We start from the raw sequence: 27,324 nt of genomic DNA, 5'->3' as shown, positions 1-27,324 counted from the left end.
TGCTTTGTTAAGAAGCTTCTGTTGCTTGCGAGTAAACAGAGAAAGACGAGAATTGCGGGGACCGACTACACACGGAAGTCTCGACTCCCAATCAACTGCAAAAGATAAAAGCTTAAAGTTAGAGAATCACAGAGTTCAGCCTCGACGAGTCAGAAGAGTTTCAGGAAAGGAAACAACAAAATCTACCTCTAACAATTCTAGCTTGTTGACGACGGATCCACTCGCGACTAAGGTCCGGCCAACGAAGATGACTGTGAGCTGCGATTGCTTGGGCACTCTCAAAAAACTTCTCTGGGTAGGCAATCGTATTCGGATGACGAACTGCACAAAAAGGAAGCAACAGAGACAGTTAGTTTTGTCGAGTAAAGAACAGATAAACTACGAGATCTCTACCAAGTTCTTTATTCCATAAAACGCGGTAGTCGTCCCCAGGCGGTTCCTCAAAAGCATGTTCATCAGACTTAACGTAGAAGTATGCGCGCTGCCAGTCCGGCGTCTTGTTTGGGTGACCAGTTAGGACGTTGTAGCTCGCACGCATCTTCACCGAGAAAATTCCATTCGGCTCCGCCTTTGTGGAGTTTAGTTCTTCAAATACTCTCACGCTCATCGAGATATCCATTTCCGCTGCCATGACCATCAACATCACGGCTACGCGTAGCGACCCATTCAACAACTGTGAGATCGCGATATCCCTACGGAACGCGTACGATGTGATCAACCGAGGGATTGGGAACCAGAGCTTGGTCTGGTCTTTGAAGTATGACTCGTACACGCATTGATACCCCATTGGAGGCGACCAAGGACGCTGTTCGGTAGAAGGAATTAGGTAGGTAACGCCGGCGCCGCCACATTGTCTCAACAAGTCCTGCACAGTCTTGTCGGAGGAGCAGGAGCTAAACACGTTCTCCCATGATTGGACCCGCGGGTCACGCAGCACCTCCGAAGGAAGACGGGGTAGCCTCTCGAAGATCCCGCCCGGATGGTAAATGACAGGACGGCAGTCGATCCGGTCATAGCGAGTACTCCGAATCGCAAGGGGATGTTCCAGTCGGTCAGAACCAACTCCTCGACGAGCTCGCCTACGGGGCCTCACAACCGCTCTGGGCGCTTCAGGACCACTACCGACATCGTCTTCAAGACGTCCCCCGCCTTCGACGTCTTCCTCGTCTTCAACTTGCCGCTCTTCCTCTTCGCGAAACTGTCGGTGGGCGTTGGCGACTAAGAGACGTTGAGAGAGACTCAGATTCTCTGTATCTCTGAGAGCGTCCCGATGAATCAGCTCGAACTCATCTAAAACACCACCATCTGCGTCTTTGGCCGGACTTGAAGAATCGGCGATATCTTTCCCTTTTTCTTCGCGAGACAATCGACTCTTCGAAGCCATGACTATCGATTCGGGGACGACTAGACCGGAAATTAAAATAAACCGCACCGTCCTAGAGACGTATCTAGAGAGAGAAAGTAAATCTAGAGAGAAGGGAGAGAAAGTGGAATACCTGAGCTTGCAGAGAAGAATGACGGAAGCAAGGGGAAGAGCCTATTTATAGCAAAAACAAGGGCACGCCCTACGAAGCGTAATCATTAGGTCTACAAAAGCCTAAATGGGCCTCAAAGGCCGCCTAAATACCCAAAGGCTTACTCGTGACGGTTCAGTTTCTCGCTCGAACCGGTCTCTAATCAAGGCGCTCGACCAAAATCAATCCCCGGTTTCGGTACAAACCGGTTTTCTAACGCAAACCGGTGAGATCAACTTGAATTCGTACACCGAGACAACTCTCTGGCCGAGTAAAACGTATCCCCATGACAAAAACCTCGACGAGTAAAACAGATCATGAAGAAGCGCTTCTCTAAGCGACTAGAAACGTCGATCAAACGGCACACGACTAAACATGTCAGGACCTGTTATCCGAACGAACCTGACCCACAAATTCACTGAGACCGATGCGCCACTCACAAGTGAACTGGGGGGAGGGGACTTATTGTAGGAGATGGATTACATCCCTCCACAAGGCCCGCCAAATAACAGGTCCTAGCCTAATAAGCTTAGCTAGTTTAGTCGGCTCAGCGGCTAGAGGTGCTGACTCGGCTCCAGAGTACTTTTAGCCGATCAGTTAAGCCGATCGATGATACTCGGCTTGGAGGGAACAGTGCCAAGGCCTGCATACTCGGCCTTTAGCGACGAGGCCCAAAAGACAGGGCGATTAGGGTATTACCGGCAAGAGTACTATAAGAAGGAAGGAGAATACAACGACAAAGGGACTTTTGGACAAACTACACACTAAGCGGCTAGATTTAGGGTTTCCCATTGATCACTCTGATCTTGTTGTTTAGACCTCTAATCTTGTTTCCTTATTCTCCCGACAATCTTGTAATCCCTTGTCTCATTCTAATAAAAACGTCTTTAGTCACCCCATCTTGAAGTTCATCTTTCCAATCAGCTGAATTTCGTACAAACAATGTTGACATCAAGAGGAAGACTAATGACCTCATCGTTGATTCCAGTACGCTTTTTTTCTTTTCTTTTTCTTTTACGCTTTTTTTCTTTGTAAACTCATTAGCAAATACATTATTTTTTAGTCTTCTCAAAGTCCATTTCTTTCTAGTGTCAAAAAAACATGACGAGAAAATTCCATGCGTGTAGGTTGCTATTATGATCAGATTCTTGGTGGATAGCTACAACAAGCCAGTTCCTGCAATCCTAGAGATCCCTTCCAAGGACCATCCCTATGATCCTGCTCATGACTCTGTTCTCTCCCGTGTCAAGTACCTCTTCTCTGCTGAATCTGTGTCACAGCGTTAAATCATATACAATACATTCTGCTCAGCCTTTTATCACTTGTTTGTTTTTGGCTTCTTATACAATCTTTTTTTATTTTTCATTCCGAACTCGTAAATTTTCAATAATGTATTAACTTCTTGATTTTTAATTTGGAGATGGCTGTAATATTATTATTATTATGAAGCAGTTGTAAACACCATCTGGTTCTTTATGCATTTAAGAGACAAGAGAAGACCTTAAAGTTTTGGTTTCTATATTTCAAAAGAAAAAATCAAGTCACTAGAGCTTATGTATAGCCACAAAACCGGATATGTAAGCTAAAATCTGACGATAAGTTATCTCTAGACTCTACTCAATGGTTGTTGACATGAGCAGGTGTAATCTCATTTTGTGTCGTCTCCCCTGCGTTGTTTCTTGTTAATCTGCTGAGCTGAATTCCTGCAAAACCTGCACCAGCACCAGGAGGACTAGGGGTTGTACCAGCATTAGAGCTACCTTCGTTCCCATTACTGGCTCTCTTGTTCTTCACTTTCTGTGCCCAACCAACAAGACCAACCTGCACATTCTCCTCAAATATCGCTTTCTTGTAGTTACTTCCCATCTGTTGTTATAACATAAAACCAGGATAAGCTTTTTTCAGACAAGAAGTCGAAAAAGTACCAAACAGATAAATCCTGTAGCATTTTCTTTACCTGAGAGACAATGGCGTAAAGAGGCAGTGTACTATAACTGCAAAGCACTTGAATGAAGACTCTACACAGAAGAAGATAAGATATATATGTGTAAATGAAAATGTATTTATTAAAATAAATAAATTGACAAAAGGCAAAAAATAAATCAGTACCCAATCACCAATCTTGGAACAATGTATCTTACTTGTCCCATAATGCATGAATCAAAGCCGTAGGTAACCTACAAAATATACACTTAGACATGCTCAGGTGGGTGTCTAAGTCTTGGAAATGTAGATTTCATCATTAGAAAAAAGAATCAAGAGTCTCTTTGACTTGTACCCAAATCCAAAAGAAGAAGGCAATCTCGAAAGCATTCTGGAAGAGGATGAAATGAATCAAGAAGAGAACAAACTCAGGTTTGCTGAACCAGAAATGCTCATCTGATGGTTTCACCACTAACTCTCCTTCAATTGCTACATGTTTCTCTGCAACCTCGTGAGCTAACTGTGATATCACATGCTCCAATTTTGTTCCCACAGCAAGAAGCAGCTTCAAAGAAAGGGGCAAAAAGTTTAGTTGAAAAGAAGATTTAAGAATCAATAACAAATTTGACTCACAATGAAGGGAATGAATGCTATCCAGAAATATGTGTGCCATCCTGCAAGATATATAAATATATATTTAAAAAAAAACGCATAAATATTCTATTAATTAAAAGATCGAAAAAGCGTTATGTTTTTGTGGAAGCATTACCGTTAACATTAAGAAGCAAGAAGATGACGACGAAAATCCAAAGATACCAGCTGATACCAACAACATGTTTGAAATCATCCTCAAGAGCTCTCATCATGTACTTGTGGAAGTTAAGCTTTGGGTTTCCTTTACAATGCGTCTGTACCAAAACAGATGTTTAGTCATAAATGATTCCAAATCAAAAGCTTTTTATTGACAAAATGATCAAGATTTTACCATAATGAAACCAAGGCGCAGAGTCACGTAATCAGCTTTTGTCACAGATCCATAGAATTGCTTGAAGAATGATTGCTGTAATGCAAAGAAGACATAACCTCAACACTAGTGTAGTTACAAGGGGGAGAAGAAGCACATTTACTTAGAGAATAAACATACCGTCCATCCAAGGAAGACTGAATCTTTACCAATGCCGAGAAAATGCTCTTTAATAAAAGCATGTTGGTGTACATGAGTGACACTTTTTTTCACAAGTGCTGCAAAAAGGAACAATGAAAACAATTACTTACAAAGATTTCACTAAAACGAATAAAAGTTAGACAGAGCGCTTTAAGTACCTGCTTCAGGGTCAAAACTCTCGTCTGCAAGCGCATCCTCCCACTTCTTCCATTGGTAGATCTGCATTACACATACAAAACATGAATAAGAAGACCACACCTGAGATGGTCGCATTAACTGACAAAACTATACAGTTTTTAAAGCTCACCCTGGTGCTTCCAAAAACCACCGTAAGAGCACAGAATGTCACATGGGAAATGGCGAGTACAAAGATGAAAATGTGTAGATGGTGCAACGCCTCAAGCGAAAGCAACGGTGTTTTATCCTACAAAAAAAAAACAAAGAATTAGCAAAAGAAAACACACATTTATAAAGAGATGTATTTTTTATAATAATAAAAAGTCTACCTTAAGGCTACAGTAACCAGCTTCAGCCGCAGCATGTTCAGCTAGTAGACGCCTAGTGGTCCCAACAATAGGGATCAAAGACTGAAAATGCTCTGTTGTTGTCGTCGTCACGTTTTTGTGTTTACTTAACTCAGCTTCTTGTTTTGAACATGGAAGCATATGCATTAGCACTTCCTCTCTCACACAGATCTTGGAGATTAGTCCTTGCGTTACGGTCAGAAACAATGATATAAACCCTAACAGCATCAACTCTGCACCAAAAAAATTTAAAAAAAATCCCCAAAAATGATTTATCACACATCCACAAAAGATATCACTCTTGTCCCCACTAACAACATCAAAACTCTGTTCCTCGGACGACTCAAGATCATAAGATTCGTGGAACCCACTTAGGAAGATTGAATTTTTATTTACCTTCTTTAACCTTTTGAAGAGCTTCGAAGAGAGGTTTCTGCTTCTTCTTCTTGAGAACAGTGCCGAAATGGTGCAGCAAACGCTCCACGGCGAGAGAAATCGCGACGATGATGGTGCAAACTCCGGCGACGACCCACGTCGGAGTGAATTCAAGAGACACTCCTTCTCCATGACCACCCATTTTCTCAGATTGTTTCTCTTCGATCTGACAAGAGAGAATCAAGAGGACAAAGGAACAGTCTTGTTGTCTCTTTACGAGAGGTGTGATGCATTTGTGACTCTGTTGGTTTATATATTTCTCTCTAATGATAATGTATTAAAATATATTTATGGTAATAAAATCTTTATTGAATAAACTAGACATAGAAAAAAATAAGAAATTAATTGCAAATTAGATTTAGATTTAGATTTTTTTAAAATAGACAGATTGATTGGTGCATTATTTCTAATTAAGTAAAAAATTTGAACAAAACTTTCCGGTAATTAGGAAACGCGTTTTCAGACTTTCCAGTTTTCCACAATCCGTTTGAATTCCGTGTGTTGCATTCTCACTCGTAATCAGTTAGTTTATCTGTTGTAATCAAGACATTTATAACCCCCCTCTTTTTCTCATTTTTATAATTAAGTTTTATGAATTCTGTTTTATTTTAAGTGATATTATATGATCTGAGACGCAGAGCAGATGTAAAGTTTCATAAAGTTTTGGTAGTTTAGAATTATTTTACTGCTTGATGACACTATAAAGTGTCGTTTATGAACATGGCCGAACCGAATCCTAATATTTAAAATTCCACTTGGCAGAGAGAGAGGTCGCTGTCGATTCTTCATGTGCCAATTTGCCAACTCATCGTTAGACTCTGGTCGGAGAATCTAAACAAATTATCCAAATTCTAGGATACTTATTAACCCATTATCCAAATTATTAACCCATTTTCTTACATCAAATCCCGAAATTCTATTGGCTGTTCCTTGGCCTAAAAATATTACTATATAATATATCAGGCTGTCTTTTTAGTTTATATTATATATTGTATATAATAGTTTCAAAGGGAAATTATATGTTTTACCACTTTTATGGTACCACTTTTCATTTTTATCACCACTTAGGAGACATTTTCAAAAATACATTCTTCATTAAGTGGAAAAAGACTCTTATGCCTGATAAAAAAATTAAAAAAATAAAAAAATAAAAAAATAAAAAAAAAAAAGTAAATTTTTTTTTTATGTTTTCGAATTATACTTTTTCAAATTCGAACTTTTTTATGAATTTTTTTTTGAAATTTTTTTTTGAAACTTTTTTTTTATTTTTTTTGAAAAACGAAAATTATGTTTGAAACTATATTTTAAAAAATTTTATATATTTTTTAAGTATTTATTTATATATTTATTAGAATCCTAAATTTCACATTCCAAAAACTCTACCACACTCCTCAACTCTAAACTCTAAGTCTAGATTAGTTAACCCTAAGAGTATAATTGTCTTTTATCCTTCATTAAAAGTGAAGGTAAAAGTGGTTAGTATAAACATGAAAAGTGGTACTATGAATGTGCTATTTGTAGCAATTTCCCTAGTTTCAAATGGTACGCAGATCACAAAAACGCATATCAAATAGAAAATGCATATTAAGCAGAACAAATACAGATCAATCTGAACAAATGCAGATCAAACTGATAATGCAGATCTGACATATTATATTAAATAAATATATAATTATTTATAAAATAAATTTACTGATTATCATATTTGATTGAATATTAGAAAAAAAGTAAAATAACTTCTTTTTTTTTTACCAAACACCTTCGGATGATTTCTTCGACCAAATCCTCGGTCTTCCCAACTTCCCAGCCTCTTCAGCCACCGGTTTATTTGGTGGGTTAGGCGGAGGAGGAGGAGCACCGCCGATGATGCTGCAGGTTGGTTCAGGCGAGGAAGGAAGTGGGTTTCACAGTCAGATGTTTCCTTTAGGTTTGAGTCTTGAACAAGGGAAAGGACCTGGCGTTCTTAGACCTGAAGGTGGTGGTGGTCTTGGAAGTGGGAAACAATTCTCAGATGATGTTCTTGATCATCCTTCTTCTTCTATGAAACCTGTAAGTTAACTTATTGGTTTGCTATGGTTCGAACTAGCTGTGTGGTTGATCTTGTTGTCTGACATTGTTTAATTATCCATTCTTACATCTTTTGTGTTGGTGGAAGGTATTCCCTGGGCAGCCGATGCAACAGCCAGCTCCATCGGCGCCCCCACATCAGCCTACATCCATCCGACCTAGGGTTCGAGCTAGGCATGGTCAGGCTACCGATCCACATAGCATCGCTGAAAGGGTAATGTGATTTGATATACATGCAAGATGTAGTCGAAAGATTTAGTGCTTTATTTATTACCATTGTGTTCATATTTATTGTGGGGAATTATGCTTTTAACTTTGCCACAGCTACGTAGGGAAAGAATAGCAGAACGGATCAGGGCGCTTCAAGAACTTGTTCCTACTGTTAACAAGGTTGGTCTATCTCTTAACCTTGAGCTTCACTTTGTAACTTTTGTCATCTCTTCATAAAGGTTTAACACTTGCTGTTTCTCTCTGCAGACAGATAGAGCTGCTATGATCGATGAGATTGTCGATTATGTAAAGTTTCTCAGGCTCCAAGTTAAGGTAATATTATATTACTTGTCTCTACATAACCAATCTAATAGCCTTAATCTTGAATCTAGATTGATTTTTTTTTAATGTGCCAGAGAATAATAAACAAAGACTAAACTGCCTTTTTTTGTACTTTGACATTTAGTCTCTCTTCTTTTCACTTTTTGTTTTGTTTCATATTGGAGGATAATCATGGTTTAAGATTAAAATACCATATATTAAAACCATCAAGTATAATCATGATGATCACGTTATAATATAAGATATCTTAGAGCAAACGCTTCTTAATATCAAAATGCAATAGGTTGTTTAAAGCTCCTGTCTAACAAAAAAAAAGGAAGTCTTACATAAAAGGACACATTGTGAGTTTTGTTTACTCTATAAGACACAAAACAATTTTGACACACTTTTTCTTGCCAACTGTCTTTATTGAGACATAAATGACCTTGGCTATTACTAAAGAGAAAGATGCTTATTTTAAGGAAGCAAACCGAAAAAGAACCAGTTACCTTGTAATTGCAATAAAGGATATAGCAATAAAACAAAAAGTTAGATATATGAGTTTATGAGAATATACCGTGGACGTCAGATCATTTTGAAGAAAGCAGATCCAACGATCCGGAGATGTGTTGATTTGTGGATGAGTTTTTGTGGACGAATTCTCTTGGACAAGGTTTCTCGTAGACAATTTGTGGATACTATATATGTGGACAAACATATTGGTAGACAAGAGAAGCGTTGATAACATGATTTTATCGAATGTTATAGGAAATAATTGCCTTTTTTGTCTTTCTAAGAAGAAAATGAGAATTGTTTATTAACTTCTTATATATTCGATTTAGATATTTATAAATTGAATAAAGAAGAAAAAATTTTGTGAATCAATGAATTATGGTTCTGATTCGTCATTTAGTAAAATTTCTCTATAAAATCGTTCATCACTCATCATTATCATGAAACAATGATTAAGCTTTTCTGTGGACACAATTCAGTGGTCGGACACACTTCTGTGGACACAATTTATGTGGACATGAAAATGTTATAAAATTTTCTGTGGATATCGTATCTACCACCACCTTCTCCTCCTCATGTCTTCCACCTCATATTCACATCCACCACCACAACATCCACCAACACGGCATCCACCACCACTTCCTACTCCTCGCATTTTCCACCTCCGTATCCACATCCACCATAACAGCATCCATAGCCACGGCATCCACCACCACATCCTCCTCCTCACGTCTTCCACCTACGTATCAACATCCACCACCATAGCATCCACCATCACGGCATCCATAATCACCACCAGCTCTTCATCCTCATGTCTCCACCTCTGTATCCACAACCACCACAACGACATCCACCACCACCTCCTCCTCTCGAATAGCCACCTCCACCACTGTTTTTTACCCTCATGAACCAAGATAAAAAATCAGACAAGAAATTAACTTTTCATATATGAATCTGTTAGATATATTTATGAAATTAGGAACAGAGAGTCATGATTGAAAATGGATTGGAGTTTCTGAATTCATGGTGTGACTCACCAATGGTCGAGTATGAAGAGCTGGCGGAAAAGTTTCAGATCGAACAAAAGCTAGAGGTGGAGACAAAAAGCTTGAACAAAGTGACGGTTCCGACGCTTCACCAAAGACGCCACAATCGAGATGTCGAATTTGAGAAAGTGGATTAGGGTTCAGATCGATCTGTGGTTTTAGTAGAAGTTGGTGAAGAGCCAAAATTAGAGTTCATGTCTGGGGGGTAATCGATTTTGAAAAGGGGATTTGTCTTACAAAAGTGAAAAAGATTTCATTATATTTCGATTTTTTTTATTTTTCTCACTAGTTTTCTAATCGTTATAATAAAAATGAGAAAATCGGTTGGTTCAGTTTTTTGGTTTTACGATCTAGTTAGACATTTATCCAATAGTTACTCTTTACATAGATAAGGGGTAGTTATGACAATTTACTAAGAGAAAGTGTTTACTTGGGCCAAAGTGTCTATGAGAGTAATTCATAACTTGGAATGTGTCTCTGAGAGTAAATTTTTCAAAGATAATGTAGACAGTAAAGAAAATAGTATGCAATGATGGTTTTCTGATTACATAATAAAAGATTTTTGTGAAGTTTCCATGCTCATCTAAGAATAGTAAAAGCTTTTTTCGTGGGATAAAGCTTACCCATTTGAATGATGGTTTATGTCTCTCTTTCGTCAACTTTTGGTAGGTTTGGAGCATGAGTCGTCTTGGTGGAGCCGGTGCTGTTGCTCCACTAGTTACTGATATGCCTTTGCCATCATCAGTTGAGGTAAAAAGAAAATATCAAAGATTTAGAAAATGGGGTTTTGATTCAAACTGTTTGTTAAAACCTCAATAGGATGAAGGGAGTGAGGGTGGAAGGACACCACAAGCAGCGTGGGAGAAAGGGTCTAATGATGGTACTGAACGTCAAGTGGCTAAACTGATGGAAAAAAATGTTTGGGCTGCAATGCAGCTACTTCAGTCTAAGACTCTTTGTATGATGCCAATCTCATTGGCTATGGCTATTTACCATTCTCAGCCTCCGGATACTTCATCATCAGTGGTTAAACCGGAGACGAATCCTCCTCGACCGTAGGATTCTTGTGCAAGTAAGGGTTTGTACAGCAACACAACGGTGCATGACTTTGGTTTGTTGATGTTTCATTTCCCTCCCACATCCACTTGTTTGGTAAATTAATGGAGATGGAACCTATGTAGGCAGGGTTTGCAGTAAAAGGGAGAATATGTCGAAAGGGTTTTGAGGTGGACTTTGATGAAAACAACTTTTTATTTTCATGGCTTTAGTGGGAGGTTTATGAAGGAGCTTGAAGTAATAGTAGTGGGAAGGTGTAGGACCTTGTTGAGTTTATGTACACGTTGGAAGAAAAAATAAGTACTTGAATTAGTATTATTATTTATTTTGTATAAATTGGGAGTGCAAATATCGTCTTTTATATTAGAATCTATAATATTAATATGAACCTAAGCTTTATATTGAACTAATAGATCACCTCAAGCTTGGGTAATAGAATAGTCGTTTGGTGTTTGGTGCAAAAAAAAAAAGACACATATGTCGTATAAGAATGTAAAATATTCTTGCATAAATAACTTATTTTTAATATTAGCCTTGTTGAGAAACATAAAAGTCTTTATTACATAAACCTAAATAAAATCTTGGAAATGAGATAATAACAAAAGAGAATGTTTTTGGTCATTCGTTTAAAAATGTGGTGTAAAAGTATGCTTACAGGCTTCAAACATTACCTGTAGCTAGCATTTTTCGCGTTATTGGACCATATAAAACCGGCCGGTTAGAGAACTTAGCTTAGCAAGCATCCAGATCACAGAACTGTAGTGGCTTTGGCTTGCCGAGCTGTGTCATGTTTCCTCCTTCAGGTCCGCACTTGATCTTCTTCGGGTCTTGAGTTCCATGCTGAAACACAAAATTACATAACTCAAAAGTTTGATTTGGGTTCTCAGATACATGTGGCCATTATACAAAACCGATTCTAAACTATATATTAAGTGCATCCATACAGTCTCAACTAAACTAGTGACACATTTGTTAATTCTGGATTAAGATTTAGAGTTTAGTGTTTTGTTGATTGTGTTAAAAATATTTTTTTTTTAAATTCAAGAATTTTAAATTTATCAAAGGGTTTAGGGTTTACCAAAAGGTTTAAGGTTTAGATTTAGAGTTTAGTGCTTCGTTTATGGTATTAATTTTTTTTGAAAACTTTTTTTTTACAACTACTATTATTTTTAATTATTTGTACTTTTTTAATTTTAAAAACGTAATATAATTTGACAATATTTTGTTTCCTTTTTTAAAAGATATCAGATATTAAATAACTAAATCTTATTGGTTGGTGAATTTATAGGTTCACCTTAGGGATGAACCCAAGAATTACTCTCATTATAATATCATAACTAGATTTTGACCCGTGCAACCGCACGGGTGTTTGTTTTCACTTTTCTATACATAAATTATTGTTCTAGAACATAAGTGGTATATATTTTTAATGTTAATCATATACTTAAATATTTATATAATTATTTCAAATACAATAATTTTATAATTTACATGTTATAATTAATTAATTGTTTAAACCTTATGATTTGCCACTTCTTATTATGTATTTATCTTATTGTATTTGCATTTAGTTATTAAGCAAATTAATATAGGGGATTCATGAGAAAATATATTAAAAAAATATTTTGTATTTAATTTATACTAAATTCTGACCCGTATTTCAAAACTGGATTTCTTTTTACCAATATTTTTATGCTTATTCATTTTAGATAATTTATTATTGTATATATTAAAGTGTAAGATATGTGAATTTTTAGATATGTATTATATAGTTTGTTAATTTTAAGTCGTTCTATCATCATATTATATTTTAAATAAATAGTTTATATTTATGAAAATAAAATTTATCAATTTATCAATTGAATATAATTTTATCATGTTTATTTTTGTATAATAATTATATTTTAACATGATCATGACTATAAAAGTAGATAAAATAGAATATAATTTATTTATTTTCATTTCAAAACGATAACTTAAAATACATTAAGTTATTGTCTAAATATTACACAGATTTATTAGAATTTTTAAAATATAATATGTAAATATATATTATATTTAAAATAAAAATATATTATGATTAAAGTAGTTACAAAGATTTTATATTATTAACTTTAAAGAAATACATGTTAATTTTTATACATGTATTATATAGTTTGATAATGTTAACCCATCTTACCAACATATTAGATTTTATTTTTGAACATAAATATTTTATAATTACGAAAATAAAATATATAAATATATAAATTTAATACAATTTTATTATATTTAGCTAAATATAATAATTTTAATTTAACATGATTGATTATGATTATATAATAACTAAGATATTATAGATTTTTTAATTTTTTATTTTATATAACTGAATATATTAAAGTATAATAATATTTTCAACTAAATTTGAAATTAGTGAAAATATTTAAATATAATTTCAAAAATGAAGATCTTGTAAAAATCTTTTTAAACAGATTTGTTAGAATTTTAAAATAAATATATTTATATTTAAAATGAAAAGATATCAAAAGATACTATGATTAAAATATTTTAAAATTATATTTATTATTAGTCTTAATTAAAATATAGTATGAATTTCTATGAATATGTCTATTAGGTCCATTTTTTAAAAATCACACATGAATCAAAGTTGTGACTTCTGTTTTAATATATAAGATTAATCAGACGTTAAAAAAAAAGTAGTTGCAAATCTTCTACATTCAGAAAACGCTGCGTTTCAGTATATTTTCCTTGGTTAGAAAAAGAATCAAACTTTAAGAGGCGTTATTTACTTGTGTACCCCTTCGTTTGCGTTATTCACTTTTATGCCCCTAACTTTGGCGTCTTTACTCGGATTTGGCTTTCACCGTCCCAACCCTAACCGATTCATCCGAAAATTAGGTTTCGTGGTCTCACCTTCGATTGGCTCGGGTCGGGAGGGGTTCTCTGATGCACATTCTGAGTTACGGTTGCGTATTGCTCTTCCAGTTTTCCGTCGGCGGCCATGGACGGCGCGTTCAAGGAGGAGATAGAAATCGGGAGCTCGGTGGAGTCGTTAATGGAGCTGTTGAATTCGCAGAAGGAGCTTTTCCACAGCCAGATCGATCAGCTCCAACATGTCGTCGTTACGCAATGCAAACTCACCGGCGTTAACCCTCTCGCTCAGGAAATGGTGCGGCTGTGATTTAGATATCGTGTTTTTTTCTGCCCATTTGTAAATGTGGGTTTGACCTTGTGTTTGTATCCTTGTATGTTCAACACATTGATTGATTTTTTTTTGTGTTCAATTTTTACAGGCTGCTGGTGCTTTGTCCATTCAAATTGGTGAGTCTTGTTAGGATTCTGTTTCATTTGTTAATAGGATGGTGCTTCATGCTTACCCTTGTTAGAATTCGTGGGATCTAATTGCAATTTTGTGCATATAAGCCTGGCTATGTATATGTAGTTCCTTGAATCATTTTTCGGTTGTTTTAATACTTCCTTTCTTGGTAATCTAAGTTTGTCACTGCTATCTCTTTCATGATTGCATTCCCTCTTCTCTTTTTTTCTTTTCTGATAGTGTATATCACAGATAGTGTTTCAATTCATTGCTTCTCTTCATGTTCCTTAAAACAAGCATACCATAATGTTGCTTACGCTTCATATCTGATGAATTTTTAAATATTTCAGGAAAGCGACCAAGAGACTTGTTGAATCCTAAGGCTGTTAAGTATATGCAATCCCTTTTTGCAATTAAAGATTCTATTAGTAAGAAGGAATCTCGGGAGATAAGTGCTCTATTTGGCATCTCAGTCGCCCAGGTTTTCTTCTTCTTCTTTATAAGTTTTCTATTTGGCAAACTGTTATGTCCGTCATGTTGAGCTTCTCATGAGACTTTGGTGTTTTCTCTATTATTTTTTTCGATGCCAGGTTCGAGATTTTGTTGTTACTCAAAAGATAAAAGTAAGGAAACAGGTTAGGCTTTCAAAGGAGAAGGTGATGATGTCCAGTACCCATGCTATACGAGGTGATGGTGTTCCGGAACAGAATAATGCAGTACCTCATGCTGATCCCGTTCCATTGAACTCTATGGATCCGGAGCCATCTTCCATAAGTTGGGGTGAAGCTGAAAACGTGGCACTTATGCCAAAGGAGGAAGTACAACAGGAGGATATTCCACCTGATATCAGTGATTCAGACAAATACTTTGTTGATAATATATTTTCGATATTGCGCAAAGAAGAGACATTTTCAGGACAGGTGAAATTAATGGAGTGGATCATGCAGATACAAGATTCTTCTGTGCTGATCTGGTACTACTTGGGGTTTTTTTCTCACTCTATGTCGTGTTTTATTTTCTTGTTTTCATATTCCCGTCGTGACTGTCATTTTATATGTCTGTGGTCAGGTTTTTATCGAAAGGAGGGGTTTTGATACTTACAACATGGTTGAGTCAAGCTGCTACTGAAGAGCAAACAAGTGTCTTACTACTTATCCTGAAGGTACAAGATTAATTTACTTGCAATAAACAAATTTCATTTTGTTGTATTATGGATAATTGATATATATAGAACGCAGGTTCTTTGTCATCTGCCTCTCCACAAGGCATCTCCGGAAAATATGTCAGCCATATTGCAAAGCGTCAATGGGCTTCGTTTCTATAGGACATCAGGTGTGATTCCTGAAAAACTTATGTGTTGCGTTTCTTTCATTAATGTCAAAGTTCGTATTGTGATTTCTTTGGTTTCATTATCTGATTTGATGATCAGACATATCAAACAGGGCAAAAGGTTTGTTATCAAGGTGGACAAAGTTATTTGCGAAAATACAAGCTATGAAGAAACAAAATCGTAACATCTCGCAAATTGATTCGCAGAGTCAATTGCTTCTGAAACAGAGGCAAGTTGTGGTTTATGCGTTGGCTAGATAAATTATTTACTTACCTCTCATTTTGTTTTTAGTGACATGGTCTGACAGAGTGTTGTCATGTTATGCAGTATCGCTGAAATCATGGGTGATAAAACCAATCCTGTAAGTGGATCAAAATATGAATCTGTAACGATGTTCACTACATCAGCTCTTTATAACCTGGTTTTGTGCTGTAACAGGAAGATATTCTTAGTCTCTCAAATGGAAGGTCAGACAACGGGAGGTACTAATTGTTGTCTTCCATCTAGAATAGGTTCCCGTTTGATGGTTAGGTTGTTTCATAATATTGATTTTTATTTTTGGTCCAGGAGGTTGAAATCGTTACAGGGTCCAAAATTGTTGCTTACTTCTGCAGATGATTCCACCAGGAAACACATGCTTGGTTCTACTCCATCATGTATCCTTGTGTTTGAGTTCTTTTATTTGATTTATACTTTTCTCAATGCATAGGAAAATTTAAGCATATTGAACTCATAATAGGCTTCTTGTGTTACTGAATCGCTGTTATACATGTAAACCTGCTACGTCAAGAGAGCGACCAACTACTTCGTCATAGCTCATTGTAAAACTTGTCTTGTAGTTTTGAGCTCAAAATCATTTTCCTTAGCTTGCAACAGATAACAAAGAACGCAGGAAAGTTCAGATGGTGGAGCAACCAGGCCAAAAAGCTGCTGGAAGGGGTCCTCAGACAGTTAGAATAGGAACATCAGGTAGAAGCCGCCCTATGTCTGCTGATGATATTCAGAAAGCGAAGATGCGTGCTCAATATATGAATAGCAAGAATATTAAAAAGGATACAGTACCAAGTGCCATTGGTGATACGAGAACCGTTGTTCCTGAAAATCCCTTGGCTATTCAGTCAGTCAAGGATTCTCCACCTAGTCCGAAAAATGAAGCTAAGACTGAAGAAAACACACCTGAACCTTCTACTGTGCAGTTTCCACCTAGTCAGAACAATGAAGCTAAGACTGAAGACACACCTGAACCTTCTGCTGTACAGCAGCCTGTCACTGTAAATGTCCCGGTTCAGACTGTGAGTTCACCGGCTGTAAATGTTCCAGTACAAGCTGATGAATTTAGAAATAGAAAACTTTCAACACCTCCTAAAAGTATTTCTAGTAAGGTCGGAGTTTTGTTAAGAATGAGCCCACATACTATTCTAAAGAATTGCAAGAGAAAACAGATTGAATGGCATGTACCACCAGGTATACCATCTCATTGACCACTTATGGAAACATTAGTTCACTTGTATTTTGGTGGCTAATTACCTATTATTCTGCAGGAATGGTACTTGACGAACTCTGGAGAGTAGCTGCTGGTGCTAATAGCAAGGAGGCTGATGTTCAGAAAAACCGAAACCGTCGAGAAAAAGAAACAACATATCAATCTCTGCAAACAATACCGCTGAATCCTAAAGAACCATGGGACAGGGAAATGGACTTTGATGACAGTTTGACACCTGAAATTCCTTCTCAACAGCCACAAGAAGAAAGTATAACAGAACAACAGGATTCACTTGATGAACGGAGAAGTGCTGCTGGTGCTGCCTCAACCTCTTCATCTCAAAGTGGCTCCGTTGAACCTGATTATGAGTTATTAGCCGCCTTACTTAAGAACCCGGATCTTCTATACGCGCTGACTTCTGGTAATCCCGGTAATTTAGCGGGGCAAGATATGGTAAAACTGCTTGATGTGATTAAAACTGGTGCACCAAATTTAAGCAGTAGCTCAAATAAGAAGGTTGAAGAAAATGTTGAAGTTTCCCTTCCATCTCCCACTCCATCAACCAATCCTGGAATGGTGCGTTTTCCAAATCTATGTTACACCCCCAAAGTCCACAAAAATATTTATACTTGCTAAATTGAATCACATGATAATCAGTAATTCGAAAATCATAACATAGTTGAAGAAAAGAAACAGTTATGCAAGCTGTAGCTATCTCAGAACTGGGACTGTGATTCTTTAGCTGTTGGATCTTACTTAGTGACCTCAAGTGTTTACTGATTTCTTATTCTTTTTCCTCTTTTGCAGAGCGGGTGGGGACAAGAAGTGACTCGGAATCCATTTTCAAGGCAAACCCAAGTTGGAGCCTCTGTTGCTAGAATGAGTACTCAGCTTCCTGTTGCTGCGTCTATGCAATGGCAATCATCAAACGGACAATCGATCCCTCAACATGCTCCATCAGCATATAACTCATTCACATTGCCTCACACAGAGAGACAGCAACAACCTATGCAAACAAGACTTCATCAGAGTCAACATCTTCAACAACAACCAATCTCGATGGTCAGGGAATCAGTAGGACAGATGGACATAGGTACATCGGCTTCATGGAGGTCCCAGCAGAGTCAGAATAGTTACTACTCACATCAAGCAAACGGGGTTGGGTCGGCTGCTTCTTACCAAGGGAATGAGCAGTACATGAGTAGTAGTAATCCAGGATATGAATCATGGAGTCCTGATCATAGCCCAAGTAGAAACCACCCTAACATGAGGGGACAACAACCATCGAGGAAACATGACCCGTACTGGAACCAAAATAAAAGATGGCGTTAAAACATATATGAGACTCTTGTTTCTTTTGATACCAAATACTTGTTTTTAACTGTTCCATTAGCATCTTGCTGTCATGAGAGGCACATGTGCTCTCACAAAAGATTCATAAGAGATGACAAACTAAAAGATTCCGTGACATAAGCAAACTCAATTTTACCGTCAATTGGTTTCAAAAGTAACTGTTTGAATTTGCTTGGGTGAATTTGAAGTCTACATTGAATGACAAAATTCAAAGAACATCCATATAACAATTAGAGAATAATACGCCACATGCCACTTTTCATCTTGTATATTACAACATGAATCACTTATTTAAACTAAGGCACTTTTTTTTGAAGTTCCGGTAACCATTGATCTTTAATTTATTTTGTGGGTCTAGGTTTGTTGTCACATCTTCAATATTAATACCTACTTAACTTTACAAGCCTTAGATCAAAATCAAATGTAGCATTTTTTTTATATATCTTGTACATATTGCAATATTTCTCTTTATCAAAAAGTATCTTGTGTTCTCAATTACCGGTGGATTCATTTGGGTCCATCACTATCCCCCGATCATCACCATCGCGACCATCACCATCACAATCATTTGTCGCTTGTCTTGGCCTCTTGGGTGCGCGTCCCCTTTCTATCTTTTGAGAAGAAGTCTGTCCATTTCCATAACCGATTTGCTATTTTGTGGAGTGGTGGTATGTTCAGGCCTAAAAATGTAATAGACTTAGTTTTGCAATTTTTTGAGGTGGGGATTGGGTGCTCCACACTTTTTTTTTGAGAAACATAAAATTCATTCATAAAGAGAACTTAAAGGGTTTTATGGGCATCGGCTAAATGGGTCAAAAAACATGCATTCGCGAGCTTATCAATCGGACTATTACAATTACGAGAAATGAAAATGAAACAATAGGAAGTAAACTGAGAATTTGAAAAAAAGGCTAGATCGTCAATATCGGCAAGAACTCCGTGGAGTTCTGGCAGGCGTCAGCAAAAAGAGATCGCTCAAACGAGCACTTGAGAATCTGCGCGAACACAGATGTTGAAGAGGTTAAGAGAGGCAGCATGCAGCAGAGCTTCTTCCATACATGGAAGGACTGAGGCACGGAGCCTCAATAGACCTCCACACTTCAAAGTGACTAACTCAAGCTTTCGGCTATCCTATAAGTCTCTACATATTTCTTTTGTGTCTTATTGTTTTTTTTGTTTGTAGAAAGAATTTGGTTAACTCTCCTTTTAATTTTAGCCCAAATGTTTGAGAATGGATGACTTATGTTTTTAAAAGTTCTCGATAATCACACTTTCAATCTCTTAATATAAGGGATGTGCTCATGTAAGATTTAAATTCATATGGGAGTTTTGAAAGCAAATGTTTAGAGAACAGACCCATTATTCCCCCCTAGATCTAAAGGGTGAGCTGTAGCCACCGTGGACTTGCCTGTTTTGAGGAGACGTTTTGCTCCTCCTGCATCTCACCTCCATTTCAAAGCTTCCAGTGAGTTCTTTGAGACCTCTGTGGACGTATGTGCTTATCTTATTGAACGTGTGGCCGGTTTGAGGAGTGTATTGTACCGCATGCGCTTGATCAGAGTCGTCCTTCAAGCAAGTGTGTGTGTTTGTTTGTTTGGTCATAAAGTCCTATCTCCGAGTGGTCGCCAGTCAATTGTTTTCAACGCGGTCCTCCTCGACTAGCACAGGAGCGCGTCTTGCCAGCCGTCTGTTGTCGCTTAACGAGAGACCTCCAGGTTAACCGCGGTAAATCATAGGCCTTTGGACCTTCTCCTCTATCCTTCTCGGGTTTAGGAAGTGCTTTGATTTGGACCAATATTGCTGATGTTTGTTGCTGAATTGTGTTTCATTGCTTGGCTTTGTTGGACAAGCATTGAATATTTGATACTTAGGTTTTAAAAAAAAAAATATTTTGCGACCCTAAGCACCGGTTTGGCTCTCGAGCAAACTGGATTACAGGCTCAAACTTGTAATCAAACCATCATTATTGACTTAATGACACTTATAATTTAGCAAAAAAAAAGATTTAAATTCATTCAGAAATTAATATACACATAAATATATACATATACTAACTTTTGAATAAAATTTGTTTTAAAGTAACTTTTTAGTACTTATTCAACTTGGTACGAAAAATAACTTTTTTTTTTATATTTTGAATAGTGTAATTTAGTTTAGTGTTACTTTTGACCAAAAAAAAAAGTAGTGTTACAAAAAAAAAAGAATAGTGTAATTTAGTTTAATCTGTTTGACGTTTTGATTTATTTGATTACTACAAAATTATTATGAACTAAGAGAATCTCTTTATTTAAAGTTTCAACGTGTTCTTTTTCAAAAGCAAAACTTTAAATCTAACTTCAAAATTATTTATAATTTACGCTATGGTTTTTATATTTGTCATAATTAATATAAATCCATAAAACTTTTATAAATGACTAGCACATATGTAAAAAAATAACAATAATTAAATTTACTAGACTATTAGTGTTGTTGCAATATTTAAATTTGTGTAATAATTATGTATTCATGTATTTTTTAAAAAAAATTTTTTATTAATTTTCTTTTGTAATATTCTTGTTTTCTAATTTTAGTTTTAAAATATTATAATTTTTATTTTAAAATTTTTATTTAACTGTATGTGTAAAATTTGAGTTTATAAAAATTAATTTGAAAAATTTATGATATACAAAAGTTTTAAAGATTAAAACGATAAATAAAAAAATACTTAAGAATCATAAATTTTGTATATCATAAATTTTTCATTTATCGTTTTAATCTTTAAAACTTTTGTATATCATAAATTTTTCATATTAATTTTTATAAACTCAAATTTTACAAGGGAATTTATAAATTTAGGAAGGAGAACCAAAATGTAAATAAAAAATTGAAACTATTCGAATATTGATGGAGAACCAAAATGTAAATAAAATATTAGTTTTAATTAACCAAACTATTCGAATATTGATGGAGAACCAAAATGTAAATAAAAAGTTGAAACTTCAATTTAGAGTTTTGAATAGTAAACTACTTAAAACTCTAAGTTTTGAAATTTCTTTTTAGAGAGCAAAAAGTTATGTATTTAAAATTATTGAGTTTCTTTTGAAAATACTCTAAACTAGTTGGTTCTCCATCAATATTCAAATAGTTTGGTTAATTAAAATTTTACTAAAATTAATATAAGTTTTTGGTTTTGGTTTGTTATTGACTAAAAACTCATGTTTTCGATTATTTTGGTTAAAATTTGATTAATTAAGTTTATAATTTGGTTAGAATTGATATGGTTTGGGTATACTTTTTATAAAAAAAATATATTAGTCAATTGCTAAACTAAATCATAACGAATAGGAAGCCTAATTTGGAACACGTTAAGCAATATAAAGTAACGGAACTAGTTACTGACGATTATTGGCAAACAACAACGGGCAACAAATAAAAAAACAACACATAGTGGTAACGGAAAAACTATTTAACCTGTTAATTACATGATAAATTTAACAGTACAATTATATTCACAAGTAGAGTGTTTTATTTTCATTAAAAGATTAAATATTCATGTGTTGATGTTTTAGAATTTTTGATCAACCCTTTTCCCACTAAATTTAATAATTGTACTTTTTATAATTGATCTTGAGAGAAGTTAACTAATAAATTTTGAAAGTCTGAGAGTCCTAAACGGTTTGTTCAATCCGTAACATGTTCGAGTCAAAGATGAAAGATAAGTCTCAAAAATGTCAAAAAAATTCAATTGTGTAGTAATTCGTTACAAGGTATATGTCCAATTTCAATAATGAGGTAAGTGAATTGACCATTTATGTTCAATGAGAACCTGAAAACTAGTTTCAAAAGAAACAATAATAGAGAGAAAACAGACTTGACAAAGGTAATTGTAGAGAGAAGAGAGCCAGATGATCAGATAATTGTAGTCTGAGTTTTGGTCGACAGAATAATTCAGAATAAGAGTAATCATCATTCCACTGGCTCTATATTTTATAGAAACTCAATTTATTTTTAAAGAACAATATTTGTAAAGCGAAGAAGGCTCAGAAGGATCCATTGGTAAAAATTTATAATCAGGGTTATAATCATAAAATAGGTAGATTTTCATCATCACTGCCTTCACTACAAAGCCCTATTTACTCCAAAAAACCGAAGATTGGAAATTTTGTAAGAAACATTAAAAAAAAAATGAAAACAAATAAAAAGACAAAGCAGGGGGGAAAGAAGAAGAAGGTGACGAAAGAGTAGAGAAATAAGCATGAAGATAGTTCAATTGATATGGTTGAGGTAAGTAGAAGATGGGTATATATATATGACTATACGAGGATGGAGGTGGCTAGGGTTAAGAAGTGTATTAGGCCGGTTGGGTTATAAGTTATAACCTCTGGGGGCTTTTCCAATTCTTAGGTAGGGAATTTATTTAAAACCCGGTCCATTAAAAGTTTGGTAATGATGCCACGTGGCAGATCATTACCGAGACGAGAAATAAAACAGAGAGAAAAATATTTATTCATTTTATTTTCCGGGAAAAGAAAGAAAGGGGAAGAAAAGAGCAGAGATGACGGTTGAAACGCAGCGTATTGTGAAAGCGCAAATGGGGAAATTTCGTCGACGACTTTGGTTTTCTCGAGACCAAACAAACAAACCAACCCTAAATCGAAGTCCTCCTCGAAAATGAGCTACTTTTGACTCCTCCCTCCTCCTCCGTTGTTCATCATCGGCGATCTGAGACTTGGTTGAATCTGATTTCGTCGTCTTCACACAAGGTAAGAGACTAGCTCTTGGAATTGGTAGCTTCGTGCTTTATTTTTTTTTTTGTTTAGCTTCCGCCTTGTTTGTTTCTTCAGTAACTGTCTAGCTTGGATGGAGTTTGATATATTTAAATCTTGCTTCCCGTACCACTGAATCTGGGTTACTAGAGAGATGTTTTAACTTGCATTATTCAGTATCACTAGTTTATAGATGCTTCCTCTCTTACTACTGTTTGAATTGTGGTGCTGTCACTAGTCCAATCATATTGTTGCTAGACCCCCTAGCTGTCTATTCCTCAGTTTAATGCCTTTTACATACCATGATCATCTTGGGTACCACTGCATGTGCTTCCGTGATGTTATTTCTGTCAAGCTTGATTATTCAATGTGAAATCTGTAGACCCTGTTGTTTGTTGTCCATTGCACATATGGACTAAAAAAATTAGAGAATACATTAATAAAGTTCACTATAACTAAAATTTCATGTGAATTCTATATGATTAGATAGATTTATATATTATCTCATCTTGCAACAGATTCGTTTAAACCCATCTTTCTTTGTTTGTGTATGTGACCAACCAAGCCTTTTCTTTTGTTTATGCAAACAGTTGTACTTTTGTTGCTTGATCATCTATGGCTTCCTCTTGTGATGAAATGGGCAACCCACTTTTTGACATATATGAATCAGGAATGGATCAATACGGGCTGCCAATACAGAGAAGAGAGATGAAGCATAAAGGGAGAAACGTTGTATGGTCCGTTGGAATGGACAAGTGTCTGATTGAAGCCTTGGCTTTCCAGGCCCAAAACGGGAACAAAGTTGACAAATGCTTCAACGAGAACGCATACTCCGCTGCTTGTCTTGCTGTTAATACTCGTTTCAACCTTAACCTCAATAGCCAAAAAGTCATCAATCGCCTCAAGACAATCAAGAAACGGTACAGAGTCATGAAAGACATACTTAGTCGTGATGGTTTCTGGTGGAACGCTACCACCAAAATGATCGATTGTGAAAGTGATGAGCTCTGGAAAAGATATATTGCAGTAAGTATTTGACCTTTTTTTTTTTTTTTTAAAGAATCATCTCTCTTTTTTATTGAAAACGGGTTGGAACAGGTACACCCAGACGCGAAAGCATTCAAGGGAAAGCAAATTGAGATGTACGAGGAACTTAGAATTGTATGCGGTGACCACCATCAAGCCCCAGGTCGATATGCCAAGGTGAAAGCTGAAAGCAATCATCACCTAAACGACTTTAAACACTTTGAAGAAGGATCTGTTTCATTCCCTTTACCAAGCTCAGAAGACAATAATAGCGATACAGATGGAACAGAGTCATACGCAGGAGGAGGAGGAGGGGATGATGAGTATTTGCATGAAGAGCCTCAAGATCTCCCTCCTCGAAATCCTTTAAAGCAGCCTCTTAAACGACCTAGAAACTCAGATCCTTTCCAAGAAGCCATGTTAGCGGTTGCTTCAAGCATTCGTCGCCTAGCTGATGCAGTGGAAGGAAGCAAAAGTTTGATCAACACAGAGGAACTGCTTGAAGCAGTGATGGAGATTGATGGATTGGAAGAAGCGAAGCAGATGTATGCGTTTGAGTATCTGAATGGTGATCCGGTGAAAGCTAGAGCGTTCATGGCTTATAATAGTAGGATGAGGAAGTTGTTTTTGTTTCGACAGTTTTGGTGGTGGAAGTAATAACACAAAATGTGGATTTGCTTGCTTCTCTATGACGTAGTAGTAGAATTTTGTTTTAAGGTAATTTAAAGTCTAGAGTTTGTGTATTCCGTGATTGTTGTCTATGGTAAAATGATTTATCCCAAGTAGTAACATTGCAAAACCAATGTTTCAGTCCTAACAATTTTGTAGTCGGGCAAAAACCAAACCAATTAAAATAAGAAATCGAATCAAAATTTTATAAATAGTTGATTTGTTTTTGATTGTCAAAAATATTCTAACTGAATCAAAATCAATAGATAGCTGAATATATAAAATATAATTTTATATTTAAAATATTAACTATATCTATTGAAAATATTTATAAATATATACAAAAGGAATTTACTCATAGTTGTTTAAATTATCTGAATATTTTTATTTAAAATATTGAAATTGGTTTGGTTTAGCTCAATTTACAACTGCAGTTTCGTTGGGTTTAACTGAATTTTAGTATGGTTGGTCCGCTTGGTTTCTCTAAAATAAATCAACTTAATCAATTGATCGGAGAAAAATAACACAACGCAACTGACACGTTATCTCCCATTTTCATCATCCATCGATCATCACCATCTAAAAACCATGCAAAATAGGAATTGTTTTGAAGACTGGTAAGGAAACATGGTGAAGTCACTCTCTTTTGTTCATCAACCCTAAACTCATTCTTCTTCTCCACTCTCTCTTCATCAACTTCTTCCAAGAATAACTAAATTGCGTGTTCAGCAAACATCAAGAACCAGACAATATCGTCTCTGTCATGAAACAGACGAGAACGGTCTCTTGGGTTTATGATTAACTTTCTTGTGTTTGGTCTCATGGAGAGCTTCTGGAGAAAGTGAAGCAAGATCGGAAAAAGAGGATTGAGCGACGAGCTGTTCTTAACTCTGCTGTCAATGAAAAGGGTACTTCTTGTCACAATCAATCTTTCATCTTTTTGTTGTTGGTTTTTTTTCTGTGTTCGAGAGAATTGCAAAGTTTGGATTGTGTTTAGAAGAAAGTTACTCAGACTTTGAAGTTACATGTAGCAGTAACCTGAAGAATCAACAGTCTTTATAGTTAATTGGTTTTGTTCCAATGCCTGCTTTTGTTTCACTTAGTATCCTCGAAGGCAACAAGAAGTAATCAGAACAAGTTGATGAAAAGTTTACTCTTTAAAGGACAAATATATTTCCTCTTTGTGCTATGGTCTTCATAGTTAGTTAATTGGCTTTGTTCCAATGCCATTTACATTAACAAAATTACTCTGGTTTTGTATGCTTACAATGCTACATGAAGTAATCATAAGATATTTATGGACAAGTTTTACTCTTTTACGGATATATGGGTCATTCTATTTTGTATGAAAAAAGCCATGAAAAACAAGTGAGAGGTGAAAGGTTTTTACTCCCAGGCACGTAACTCGAGTTCAGTCTTGTCAAGTGTATTTTTGGAGACATTCTCTTTGTTCTAGCAAAAAGTCAGACACCTTTCCCCCCACTTTCAAATAACTTTCCAATCCTAGAATATCATCTGGTCCATAGTGCGAGCAACCCTTTTATACGCCGGGCTCAGCCCCCGACCCGGGTCGGAGGGTCTTTTCCTCGCAGCTGGAAAAGCTGCTTGTCTCATCGAAAGGGAGCAAATATGAAGAATACGAAAGGATATGCCAGAGCGGAAATCTGCTTCACTGAGAGAAAAGGGAAGATATATCTCTTCAGCTGATTTATTTGGAAACATGGAATCATGTACGAGTCTGTATACAAGTCTGCCTCATCAACTACTGTTCTGCAAGTTACTTTCAAACAAGCAAAATTTTCAAGAGCATAGAAATTTTCTCTCGTGTCCTGTTTAGTGCCTCCCAGAAATCCAAAGAGCAAAACCCATTTCAAAAACCATGGAAAGAAGACTTTCCAAAGATGCAAAAGGAAAAAGAAACGCAAATAACCCTCTCAAACCACCTCGCGCAGGATGGATTAAAGCTCAGGCTCCTGTTAACAATGACCGCTATAACAAACTCTCACTCACAATCATCGGGAGAGTCACAAAACGTACTGCTCAAAAAGTTTGGTCGCTCATTCCCTTCTTCACTGAGATGTGGAAGCCCCATGGAAGACCAATGGGCTCAGACCTAGGGAATGGATGCTTTCAATTCCAGTTTGAGAACGAATCAGACCTAATAGGTGTCTTCGAAAAAAGACCATTCCATTATGCTAAATGGATGGTTATCCTACAGAGATGGGAACCTACTGCTGCTGCCTCCTTCCCATCTCTCATCCCTTTTTGGATCAAGGTTCAAGGGATCCTGATTCACCTGTGGGAAGAGGACACAATCAAGAGTCTAGGTGCTGATATTGAGATTTTTGAGAAAGCGGAAATCAATGATTTCTCAGTGAAAAGGCGTGTTTAGGTCAATCGCCTTTACCACTGATAAAATCCTCAATTATTGAGTACCCGAATGATGATGAGGTTACAGCCTCCTTCATTTATGAAAGAATTGGTAGGCATTGCTCTAAATGTTTCCGATTGGACCACAAAGTTAAGATTGCCTTATAGCAAAACACTAAGCCCGAGGGGAACAAATGCAGGCACAGTCAACAAGAGACTCGGTTATAGACGGTGCTAGGAAGGAGGTACAAAGTCTGG

General features: G+C 36.2%; 6 protein-coding genes and 2 non-coding genes across 9 annotated transcripts; 4 read left to right on the top strand and 4 right to left on the bottom strand.

Annotated features, from left to right (window-relative positions):
- Positions 1-160: 160 nt before the first annotated feature.
- On the bottom strand, positions 161-1,416 carry LOC103874870 (meiosis-specific protein ASY2). The gene is made up of 2 exons (XM_033283837.1): positions 394-1,416; positions 161-321 (listed from the first exon to the last, which is right to left on the bottom strand). The coding sequence occupies exons 1-2, from the start codon at positions 1,382-1,384 to the stop codon at positions 161-163; spliced, it is 1,152 nt and encodes a 383-aa protein (XP_033139728.1). The 5' UTR covers positions 1,385-1,416.
- A 1,519-nt stretch (positions 1,417-2,935) lies between these two features.
- LOC103868200 (MLO-like protein 1) lies at positions 2,936-6,510 on the bottom strand. The gene is made up of 12 exons (XM_009146302.3): positions 5,523-6,510; positions 5,109-5,359; positions 4,910-5,026; positions 4,761-4,821; positions 4,582-4,679; positions 4,423-4,497; positions 4,207-4,345; positions 4,071-4,111; positions 3,793-4,002; positions 3,624-3,691; positions 3,472-3,532; positions 2,936-3,380 (listed from the first exon to the last, which is right to left on the bottom strand). Exons 1-12 carry the CDS (start codon positions 5,701-5,703, stop codon positions 3,132-3,134), a joined length of 1,551 nt encoding a protein of 516 aa, XP_009144550.1. The 5' UTR covers positions 5,704-6,510; the 3' UTR covers positions 2,936-3,131.
- A 367-nt stretch (positions 6,511-6,877) lies between these two features.
- LOC103868279 (transcription factor UNE12) lies at positions 6,878-11,186 on the top strand. Its single transcript, XM_009146382.2, has 6 exons — positions 6,878-7,610; positions 7,717-7,842; positions 7,953-8,018; positions 8,106-8,171; positions 10,388-10,468; positions 10,538-11,186. The coding sequence occupies exons 1-6, from the start codon at positions 7,425-7,427 to the stop codon at positions 10,775-10,777; spliced, it is 765 nt and encodes a 254-aa protein (XP_009144630.2). The 5' UTR covers positions 6,878-7,424; the 3' UTR covers positions 10,778-11,186.
- Positions 11,187-13,593: 2,407 nt separating this feature from the next.
- Positions 13,594-18,410, top strand: LOC103868201 (homeobox protein LUMINIDEPENDENS). The gene is made up of 13 exons (XM_009146304.3): positions 13,594-13,943; positions 14,068-14,095; positions 14,441-14,571; positions 14,681-15,063; positions 15,159-15,252; positions 15,329-15,422; positions 15,520-15,649; positions 15,748-15,781; positions 15,859-15,902; positions 15,988-16,076; positions 16,297-16,884; positions 16,962-17,479; positions 17,711-18,410. The coding sequence occupies exons 1-13, from the start codon at positions 13,776-13,778 to the stop codon at positions 18,233-18,235; spliced, it is 2,826 nt and encodes a 941-aa protein (XP_009144552.3). The 5' UTR covers positions 13,594-13,775; the 3' UTR covers positions 18,236-18,410.
- A 2,596-nt stretch (positions 18,411-21,006) lies between these two features.
- Positions 21,007-25,777, top strand: LOC103868202. Of its 2 annotated transcripts, none has more exons than XM_033285163.1 (3): positions 21,007-22,998; positions 23,592-24,027; positions 24,100-25,777. In XM_033285163.1, exons 2-3 carry the CDS (start codon positions 23,617-23,619, stop codon positions 24,682-24,684), a joined length of 996 nt encoding a protein of 331 aa, XP_033141054.1. In that variant the 5' UTR covers positions 21,007-22,998; positions 23,592-23,616; the 3' UTR covers positions 24,685-25,777. The 2 variants fall into 2 exon arrangements, with proteins under 2 accessions (XP_033141054.1, XP_009144553.1); XM_009146305.3 differs by having other exon boundaries at positions 21,020-22,998; positions 23,672-24,027.
- Positions 22,139-22,211, bottom strand: LOC117132281. The gene has a single exon (XR_004455841.1). It is a non-coding gene; the product is annotated as a small nucleolar RNA Z155 (small nucleolar RNA).
- On the bottom strand, positions 22,269-22,355 carry LOC117132276. Its single transcript, XR_004455836.1, has one exon. It is a non-coding gene; the product is annotated as a small nucleolar RNA R41 (small nucleolar RNA).
- Positions 25,778-26,575: 798 nt separating the features above from the next.
- LOC103868280 lies at positions 26,576-27,088 on the top strand. The gene has a single exon (XM_009146383.1). It carries the CDS (start codon positions 26,576-26,578, stop codon positions 27,086-27,088), a length of 513 nt encoding a protein of 170 aa, XP_009144631.1.
- Positions 27,089-27,324: the final 236 nt, after the last annotated feature.

Source organism: Brassica rapa, chromosome A02 (genome assembly GCF_000309985.2).
Source record: "Brassica rapa cultivar Chiifu-401-42 chromosome A02, CAAS_Brap_v3.01, whole genome shotgun sequence".
NCBI lineage: Eukaryota > Viridiplantae > Streptophyta > Magnoliopsida > Brassicales > Brassicaceae > Brassica > Brassica rapa.
Note: the sequence above shows the minus strand (reverse complement) of the source record. Positions and strands in the feature narration are given on the sequence as shown.